The following is a 10765-nucleotide window of genomic DNA, read 5'->3' on the forward strand; positions in this document are numbered from 1 at the left end:
TATGTAGCCCATTTACTAAACTGTAGGCCAAACTTAATTTTAAGATATATATAGGTTCCCCAATGTCACATAACATTTATTTTATCTCGAAATATTATAAACTGTAAAACAAACTCTATTATAAGTCATACCTCATTAAAAAACATAACCTATGCCAAAGTTTAAAATTTTTATGAAGCTTGATCAACAAAACTTCTTCAACAAATAAAGGGCGATCAAAAACTTAACCTTAATCATGTAAAATAAAAATAATAGTTTTTAATAAAACAAACTAATCAAAATACCCCAAGTACTGGTGAGTTTTGTATTGTTTAGCATATTCACAATAAAAATAGCCGAGTATGGAAATTAATATTTTTTTTATTATATACAACAGTCCCCATACTATTCTACATTAAGGTTGATTCAGTTGGCGTCCCAATTGATAGGTATATTTTATATAAGATCACGGAGAAAGGCAATACATATTCATCACCTGGCTTAATCCCTCACCGCACCACGCTCGTATAATATATCTGCGGTGTGGCTAAATTATTGCTGGAAATCATTATTTAAGGCTAAAAAACTGGTTTACTTAATTACATTTTAACCATGTCATTATAAAGTCTAGACAAGCGAATAATACACTATTTCGTTTTGACGCCCCCAGAGTCCAAAAAACAAGGTGTAACAAGGTGTGTAGTTACCTTTAAACTGATAAGTGTATTCATAACGGTACAAAAATATTCAGGGCGTCTCGCCTAAAGTGAACCAATAGCTAACTTATTTATTATAAGAAATAGAGTTAACTTATAATGTATTATTCCTGTCAATAAGTGAGTTATGACGTTAGTTATCCGCAAGGGCTACAAATTTGGTCCTATTTTATTGATAACAGTGAAAACCCGGTAACAGTAACAATTAGAAATATCTTATGTTTGGGTCGCCGTTTAGAATTTCTTATTAGGCATTCGCAAAATGTATGTAATATTTCTTGTTTTAGCAGTGCTGTCCAACATTTCTGTTAGTGCGTGTGTGTGCAAAATAGTTTTACGTGTTGCTTGCAGTTCAACAACACTATGTCACTTTACGAATGTAAATGTGTAACAATTAATGCTTATGATAATAAACAAATAACAGACGATCACACAAGGACGTGTGAAATTTATTTAAAGGCTACTTTACCGAGAGCTAGATCATTTCTAGAACCACTAATTACTTGTTCAAACATTAAAACAGTAGTAGGGAGAACTTATCAATGCTTTATGGAAACAGGAAGTGTTTCCGATCGACGTAGGTTAGTAAGGCCCAATATTGCGACAATCTAGACAACTCTTAATTATTAGACAGCTTGCAATCATTTATTGAGAACCCACACGAGTCCCTACACTCATCAGAACAAACTCGTGACATCTCTGTTAAGCCGTTAAAACATATGAAAGGGTATAATTTTAAGCCTTATAAAGTCAATTAGGTGCACTAAGTCAACGAATATGATTTCGATCGACGTATATAATTTTTGCCAAAAACTATGATGGCCAAAATCGATTGCAACGAAATTGATGGAGACATCATTGTGTTTTCAGGCAAGCGTACATTTATGCTGAATGAAATACACAGGCACAATTAATTGTTGTTACTAGAGTAGTGAAAATCCACACTGGGAGTCAAACTCGTAATATCCAATAAAGTTGAAGGTTTGACTTGGTGTGATAGGTACCCAGTTGGTATGTCCTTTCTTTATTTAAGTAAATTTAAATACAATATCGTACCAGCGTTTTCTGGTAAATGGAATCACACCGCTACTCTAAAACATGTTTGTAGACAATTTTCAGAATATCTGGTTTCAAAGGATATTCTGAAGGACGGTGCCCCCACATTACTGCATCGACGTAAAAGCCTGTTTTAAAACTAATACTAAAATGTCCATGATCTTCTTTTGTAGAACAAATTTAATATTGTAGTTTACTTTTTAAGGATATATTTTTAATGAATTTATTATTTTATATTTCTTAGTAAGCTATTATCATCAAAAACACGTTATTACCTTCACTGTAGCAACAAACCTAAGTGCTTATTAAAATTAATGTTATTTATTTGTTTCAAAGCTATCAATTTCAAAAGAATATCTTAGTGCAAATTTAACCAGGTAAATGAAAACTCCCATAGTTTTCCGGTTTTCTGAGGTGGGGTATTTAAACATGATAGGTTTTGTCAGACCAATTAAGAGACTTGTAAAACATAAATCATTAAAAATGAATACAATCTGTTTAAAAGCAATGAGAAGGGGGCGAGAGGTAAGCGTAAGCTCCTCAGGGAGGGGGAGCTGTCTATGACAGCTCCTCCTCCAAGACCGCTGTGAGTCGACTTTGTTTAGCAAAGTCATACTGTGCTATGCACAGCCTGCAAGGGGTGCCTCTGCACTCGCTGAAGGCAGCGGATCTAGCGCTGGCTGTGTCGTGACTAGACAGCCCTAGGGTAGGGAGCGGCTGCTCTAGTACTGGCCTTGGGCGGAGGTGACAATCACCAATCCGGCCAAGGCCCAGATAGCTAATGTTACCGCCAACTGTTACAGGTATGTGTGCAGCTGTGACAGGACTGAGCTGGAGACGATGAGGGGTCCTACCCCGAAAGGGTCCAGTCTTGGATATTAGCAGGCGTAGTGAGTGGGTCACGGTTCGGCTGCTAAACTGCTAACTTTTTTGCTTTTCTTGTTTTAGTAATGGCTGAAAGTAAACGAACGGAATCATTACCCCAGGTGGGTACCTGCTCAAGCGGGGAATCCCACTCCTCCTTTTTGGAGGACAAGCCCATGGATTCTGGGGAGGGCAACGATCAGCTTTCCTTTAACAATGATAATGTTACTGTGCAGAACACCGCTATGGAGACGGAACCTGGGGAGATCTTGGACACGCCAGAGGTCTTCTCGAGAAGTTCCCTAACAGCAAGAACTCCACCCAATTCATCAACTGATGTGCTTGAGCTTTGCCACAGGTTAGATGCGGACCTGAACAAGCCACTAAACACCAGCAGTGCTGGCGACTCTCCATCTCTGGCGGATGTTTCGTCCGACTCTGAGATCACTTTTACAGTTATGACCAAAACTGAGTACAATATGTCTGTTAGAGAAAGGAAAAAGGCTGAGGGCACGTGGATCCCTAACAGACAGTGGAGAAAGAGGAAGCGAGAGTCCTTGAGTTCTCCTGGGGAAGGTTCAGGCGTATCACCGATGCGTAGAACCGGATCCGACAGTAACCCTGGGTCGTCTCAAAATCCTCCTCCTAAGAGAAATAAAAACTCTAATCAATCAGCAGATGGACTCGTTGCAGGAAAGGCCAGCTACAGAGATCAGCTTGTGGGTCACAAGTTGGCAGTAGCTCCAGCGGCCTATCCCGATGCGAGATTCTCTGTTGAGGAATGTGATTTGTTGCAGGACAAACTGATGGAGTTGGTGTTTGGTGATGACGGCGCCAACATTCCTCATCAGTTTGAAAAAATTTACCATGAGAAGGGTGCTCTTGTCGTAACTTGTGGTAATTCTGAAACAACTGACTGGCTAAAGAGGGTGGCACCGAAGCTGGCGCTGGGAAGTGAGGGGAGTATGGAGGTCATTGTAGCAGACTAAAAGGATCTGTTGCGCACGACCAAAGTGCTCCTACGCACTGACAGGCGCTTGGCCAAGGTCGAAGCCTCTAAAGTGTTTGTTCAGATTGAGCGGCAAAATCCTGGTGTCACGACAAAGGACTGGCGCGTCATTGGTGGGAAGAGGAAGGATGATCATCAGATTCTTGTTCTTGCTATTGATGAAATGAATGCGCAGGTTCTGAAAGATCGTGGCTGGATTATCTATCTGGGTCTGGGGAAAATACAGCTCAGAGTTATCTCTGGTGCTCCCTCTGATGACTCAGGTCCTTCAAGCGAACCTACAACACAGTAAGGCTGCCACGGCTGTGTTCTGTCTGAGCACGGTTAAGCAGTCCTTAGATTATGCCTTGATTCAGGAACCCTGGATCAATAATTTTAGAATTGCGGGGATGGGAACTATAAAGGGTAGTATCTTCTCTGCATCTGTACCACACCCTAGAACTTGCATTTGGGTTAAAGAGGGGCTAAAATGTAATCCAGTTCTAGAGCTTTGTTCGAGGGACGTAACAGTAATTAAGACTGTATGTACTAAATCCAACATAAAACTGCTGCTGGCCTCTGTTTACATGCCACAGGGCGACGATGGACTGTTCCCATCGGCCGAGGTCAGAAGATTGGTCGACCTCGCACACGAGTCTGGATCCGAACTCGTGATAGGCTGCGACTCCAATGCCCATAATACGGCCTGGGGATGCAGGGACACTAACAACCGAGGTAGGTCACTTCTAGAATACATAGCTTCCTGCGGCCTACTTGTTGCAAATGTAGGCTCAGAACCAACTTTTTTAAGCAGGATAGGCCAATCAGTAATTGATCTTACCCTGTGTTTGGCGGGTATGGCTGACAGGATTATTGACTGGTCAGTGTCCCTTGAGCCATCCCTGTCTGATCATAGGCACATTGTCTTCGGGTTGGGGAATTTCTGCGGCGAGGTTCGCTTATTCAGGAGCCCAGTTAAAACCGACTGGGCATCCTTCAGAGCGGATCTTCGGGGCAGAATTGCCTCGAACCTTAACACATCTCCTATAAACACAGTTGATGCGCTTGACGAGGCGGCAGATCGTCTAACTAGGTGCATAGTTACATCCTTTGAGGATAATTGTCCTTTGAGCAAGGGAAAGAGCAACAGGGCTAGTTGGTGGGGTCCTGAACTTGCCTCTCTTAGGAAGAGAGTAAGGGCCCAATTTAGGCGAGCAAAGATAACCAATAATTGGGATATATACCATACAACTCTCACAGAATATAACCATGCAGTACGTAAGGCCAAAAGGCTTTCATGGAAAAATTTTTGTGGAAATTTAGAGAGTATCAAGGATACTTCTAGAATACATAAGGTACTTGTTAGAGACAGGCATGTTACTTTGGGTGCCGTTGAGGGACCGGATGGTGTAATGGCTTTTGAACCTACCGAAATACTAAAGGTTGTGGTAAAAACTCATTTCCCTGGTTGTATTGTTTCTGAAGTGCAGCAGGAGGAGGTGAGTCCAGAGCGGCCTAACCTGGGCCGTCGTGCCACTCATTCTATGTGGAGCACTGCTTGCCGCATAGTCACCTTCAGCAAGGTAAGATGGGCTGTTGGCTTATTACGACCCTTCAAATCGCCGGGTCCTGATGAGGTAAGACCTGTTTGTTTGCAGGAGGGTCTTGATACAATTATACACCCACTCTGTAAACTTTTCAGAGCCAGCTTAGCCTTAGGACATATTCCCTTAGGGTGGTGTAATTCGCGTATCGCATTTATTCCTAAACCAGGAAGGGATAGTTACACTGACCCTAAGTCATTCAGACCCATTTCTCTATCTTCTTTCTTTCTTAAGATCCTAGAAAAGTTGGTCTCAAGATATATGATGGATACAGCTCTTAGGACACATCCTTTACATATTAATCAGCATGCGTATGTCTCAGGAAGATCATGCGAGACTGCGTTGCACCAACTTGTAAGCAAGATTGAGAAAGCTCTAGAGAGCAGTGAAGTGGCCCTGGGTGCCTTTCTCGATATTCAAGGTGCTTTTGACAATACTGGTACTCCAGCGATTCTTAATGCGGTGAGAGCAAGAGGTTTTCACGGTATAATATGTAGATGGATTGAATCCTTGCTTCTCAGTAGGAAGGTTAGGCTCTCACTCCACAATGATACGATCGAGGCAAGAACTACTCGAGGATGTCCTCAGGGGGGGGTTCTTTCTCCTCTACTTTGGAATTTGGTAGCAGACGACCTTATAAGGACCCTCTGCGAAAACTTATGGATAGCCTCAGGGAACAATAAAGGGCACTCTAAAATTGTTCAGGTGGTACATAATGATGAATTGGACTTACCTTCAGATCACATGTCCAAAAAATACTCCTTTGGAAAGCCTTTCAAAGTACTAATACCAGATAGGAAGGATTGGTCTGGCGGAAAAGGACCCATACCCACAGGTGACTTAGAATGCTATACTGATGGTTCTAAGATCAAGAATGGGGGCACTGGAGCAGGTGGGCATTGGATGAATGGAGGCACTGGTATTTGTCTTCCAATGGGGGTGTACCCAACTGTCTTTCAAGCGGAGGTCACTGCCATTCTAGTTTGTGCTCAAGAACATCTTAACAAAGATATCAGAGACAAAACAATTAATATCTTTACTGATAGTCAAGCGACCTTAAAAGCATTAAACTCTTACGAATTCAACTCCAGGCTCGTGTGGGATTGTCTTGCTTCTGTGTCTGAGTTGGGTAGGAGAAATGACCTTACGCTTTGCTGGGTACCAGGACACTCAGGCATTAAGGGAAATGAAGCTGCAGACAGATTGGCAAACACTGCCTCTGCGACAACATTGTTAGGCCCGCAACCCTTCTGTGGCATCTCACGAAACAGTGTATGTTCTGCGATTGCGTCATGGGCCAAGGAAAAGCATCGCAAACGCTGGATCGATTTTCCCCTTCTTAGGGTCAGCAAGCTTACTCTGTTTAGGCCTTCCAAAAAGGTTGCCTGTGACCTCTTGAGACTAGACAGACGTAGAATTAAATTAATTGTTGAACTGATAACTGGTCATGGAAGATTCAGGAAACATCTACAACGGATGGGCTTATATGATGGTGAACCGATCTGTAGGTACTGTGATAGGTCAGAAGAGACAGCTGATCACTTACTCTTTGATTGTAATGAGCTCTCTGACGCTAGATCGATAACTCTTGGAAATATGGGTAGAGGTAGATTTCTTCCTGAGGATGAACTAATTGGGAAGCTACAGGCATTCATTGGGCGCCTCAACTTGTAGGTCAACAAGAAAGCAATTAAGTATCTGGGGTGCGCAATAATTCGATTTCGGATGAAGTGCTTTAAGGTCTCGACCTGCCCCTGTTAGATAAGATAAGATAAGATAAGCAATGAGAATTTAGTTTTAGCTATAACATAATGCAATCATCATTCACCAGGTTAATCTCCAAAGACTGCATACTCCCAGATCTAATTAGTATATGCAAGCCACTGAGCAGGGACCATTGTCATCATGTTATCTCAAATACCCACATTCATTCTACAGGGATCTTTCCTATGGCTAGAACATTGGTTTTATCGACTGAAGTGGATAATTCTAATGTTAAATGTTATATTAGAAATAGCCGCTGTACCTGTGCTTCACAACGGGAAGATGTACTATACCACCTAATACTACTTGTTAAGTAGTTAGAATTTATAATCAAAAAGCCCCGAAATTCACACAAAAAAGTATAAACCTACATTGTAATTCTCCTTCTGTATAAATGAAAATATATCAACGGCATTATTTTGTAAAACTTTAAAACTTTAATTAATCGAAAGCAGAGCCTGGATTGATACAGCAATCTTTATAGAGTCTTTTTATTTCCATAATCACTTACTTAAGTTTATAATAAATAAACCTACTACATGTTTGTATGAAATATTTTACTCAATTTGTTTGAATCGGCTGTCTAAAATTGTGGAATAAGCATTTGGTAATTATGAGTGTTTAGATTGAAATATCAACGCAAAGGTAACCATTATGAATTTTCTTATGCTTCCATGGAGACCATTTATTAAACATTTACTTTTAAAAACGTAACCTCAAAACTTTTGACGTCAAAGGGGCGTAGCAAGAGAGAAACTCAGGGAAGTGAATAGGCCTACGGTATTCCTAAATATGTGGACCATCTGTATGCTTTATTTTGGCTGCATCGGTTTAGAATTTTAGTCGTTAAAACTGCCCAGACAGACAGACAGACACCACCTCAATTTTATAATAGTATAGATGATAATAAAATACGTATCAAAATAAGAAGCCTCGTCATCCTGTTGAACGACGACCTCGCACCTGCACCCAGGCAAACGACTTAGAAGCGTGAGTCCATGTGCAGGGACGAGGAGCGGCTCACAAAATCTACCAAAAGACAGGAAAACCTGTGGAGGAAGGTTCAAGAACAACGTGCCATTTGAGAGACACGAGCTGTAATAACAATTTAAACAACAACAAAAACATTAACAACAATAGATGTAAAGCTAAAAAAACTTCAATTATTTAGTTACCCATCTAGCCTACTAACTTACAGTAATTTATTTAATTCTAAAAAATGTATTCAATGAAAGAATTTAATAAAGTTTAACATTCAAAAATAAAATGAAATGTTACCAAAATTTACAACAAATTTAACCTTGGTGAAAATTAACCTTTTAGTGGCCCCATAAAAAAATTAAAAGATAGGCTATTGAATTTAAAATTTGAAAAATATAACAATTAATTAGAGTCCTGTACTTAAAAAATAAATAACATTAGATAAAGTCTCTCTTCAAATAAATAAATAAACCTATATCGATATATACACAAAATAATCAACACTTGCGGTATGACGTATAGTTCTGGTTCAATTACAGGTCACCGGAGGAGCGATGAAGCTGGACGGAGTAGGGGCTTGTCAGAGTCCAAACGGAGGCCACAGGATGGTAAATGTTCTCCGCCGAAACTCCAGAGTATCATGTTAAAATACTCATCCTGGGCCCTGAGTGACAAAACCCAGAAACGCAATAGTAAACTTCCAAATCCATTTTCCCCAAAGATTCACTGCAACATATTTACTGTTTTCACCGTTACACAATTTCACAAATTAGACCTAACGTAATTTTTTTTTTATTTCAAATTTCCAAGGTTAATTTCTTTAAAAGCTTTTGAACATTTAAACAATAATTTTAACAAGACATTTAAACAGACATCAACTTAGTACAAATCAAAAACATTTAATATTTGAGGTAAAAAGAATTCTAGCAGGCTAGATGGATATTTGTTTAATAGGATACTTACTTATTCTTTCTATTAAAACTTCCATAAAAATTATTTTTCGTGCCTCAATAAATCTGTCTGTAACTTATTTAAACATTTATGGATTTGAACAGTTTACTGAAGATAATATTAGGTCCTAATTATTTTTACGGACGACTTGAGGAGATAATCAGCCAATTAATTTCATACATAAGCTGTAGACTGTTTTTACAACAACAATGGCTGATGATGTAGTTTTAATGTATATTGAACAACAACTAAACAACAACTCCCATAAACAGGATATTGCGGCAGAGTATTGTATAACGACGGCTTGGTCCACGGCAACGCGGGTTTGGCTTTATTGCTGCGATTTGTCAACCAAAGCCCTGTATAATTGTTGTTGTGTGATTGAATGTGCAATGGCTCATTCTGTCAGCAGTTTTGATGAGAGGGATGGGAATTAATTACTATTTGTTGGTTCACATAAATAATGTTTATTTAGTACAAAAAATATATTTTCACCGATGCAATCTAATACTGATAAAATCAGAATTTTTTTCTTGGTAGTTCTGAACCAAAAGTTTCGAGACAAATCTTCTTTTCTTGAAGGCGTAGCTTAAATTAATTCCATATCTTATTTCGGTATATTTGTAAAATTTTACAGTATGTAAGGGTCCAATCTGCAATTGAATAAAATAAAATTCAACTAACATAATATTTTTATCACCCCGACTGTACACGTTGCATTGGTCTTCTTTGCATGGTTTGCATCTCTTGTCAATCTTTGCATGGTTTTCCATCAAAAGAATTTTTATATTACAAAAATAGTATACAATCCAATCATAAAGATTCTTCCTATGCTGAATCAATATACTGTATAAAACTTTTATAAGATTTTAACTAAATAATAATAAACTGTTCATATATTTCTCGCAGTTATATGTACTATGAGTTATACATTGATTGGTTATAAACAATTTACTATAATGTTTTTGTCATAAAGGGTGATATCAAGTGTGGAGAAAATAACCTAATCTGAACCTGAATACCGCATTAAAGCCACGTCCTAAGACAGCAGTGGTGATATCAGCGCTTGAACAGGACAGCCTGCTGAATGCATTGTTATCACCGATATACACACCGTCTATTGCCAAAGCAGATTAATAATTCAAGCAACACAATCCTAAGCGCATAGTTTGTACCACTTTATGGCTCATTATCTGTGATAAATTGTAACTATGTCTCACCATTTGGTGGAAAATTACCTTCCAACCACACCACAAAATTAATGTAACATATCTCAGAGAATAAGCTTCAGTTGTCGTTAAACCTTTTTAACAAAATATTATGTAAATAACGAACGCACATGTCTTCTACTGTGAAATAGATAACTAAACGTCTTGTTAATCTACTTTTTATCATGACACAATGCTCATGCCTGATTCAATGCATAATTGCCCAAACTAAATTGCAATGCTATAATGTATTTTTTTTAATGTTTAGGATAATTTAAAGCGTTATTTTCAATTCAAATAAATTACAATTGAAATACAATTGAAGTAAACTGGTTACCAAAACCCTGGCCTCATCTTGTACTGTACATGAATGCGGCATTTGTTTGGCAACGTTGCACAGGCTGGTCTATTGCAATGATAATAACACAACTATTCGTAAATATTAAGTTTTAATAGCAATAGATCCACGTGGTCCTGTCGTCAAGCTGGTGTTGATGCAGATTTACGAACCATAAAATATTTATGATGCGTTGGAGGAAATATTAGTCATATCGCCGAGGAAATATCTACATAAACAACAAGTGTTGAATATTACATGCCTTTTGTATCAGTATTCAATGAAGCAGTGATTTATTAATCATGACAGACAGTTCT

The 10765-nt window shown here is 38.9% G+C and overlaps 1 protein-coding gene across 1 annotated transcript; it reads left to right on the forward strand.

Moving 5' to 3' along the window:
* Positions 1-3637: 3637 nt before the first annotated feature.
* On the forward strand, positions 3638-10040 carry LOC129002833 (uncharacterized). Its single transcript, XM_054430926.1, has 5 exons — positions 3638-4338; positions 5089-6099; positions 6373-6551; positions 8492-8560; positions 9936-10040. The coding sequence occupies exons 1-5, from the start codon at positions 3879-3881 to the stop codon at positions 10038-10040; spliced, it is 1824 nt and encodes a 607-aa protein (XP_054286901.1). The 5' UTR covers positions 3638-3878.
* Positions 10041-10765: the final 725 nt, after the last annotated feature.

This window comes from Macrosteles quadrilineatus, unplaced genomic scaffold (genome assembly GCF_028750875.1).
Source record: "Macrosteles quadrilineatus isolate MER2022 unplaced genomic scaffold, UCM_ALF_1.0 Scaffold_1__1_contigs__length_201487025, whole genome shotgun sequence".
In the NCBI taxonomy this organism is placed as follows: Eukaryota; Metazoa; Arthropoda; class Insecta; order Hemiptera; family Cicadellidae; genus Macrosteles; species Macrosteles quadrilineatus.

Bases quoted from the DNA above. Each gene is read 5' to 3' on its own strand.
- LOC129002833 (XM_054430926.1), top strand. From the start codon at position 3,879: ATGACTCAGGTCCTTCAAGCGAACCTACAACACAGTAAGGCTGCCACG. The intron at 6,552-8,491 runs GTCAGCAAGCTT...GTTCAATTACAG, and splicing joins TCGATTTTCCCCTTCTTAGG to GTCACCGGAGGAGCGATGAA. The intron at 8,561-9,935 runs GTAAATGTTCTC...ACCGCATTAAAG, and splicing joins CAAACGGAGGCCACAGGATG to CCACGTCCTAAGACAGCAGT.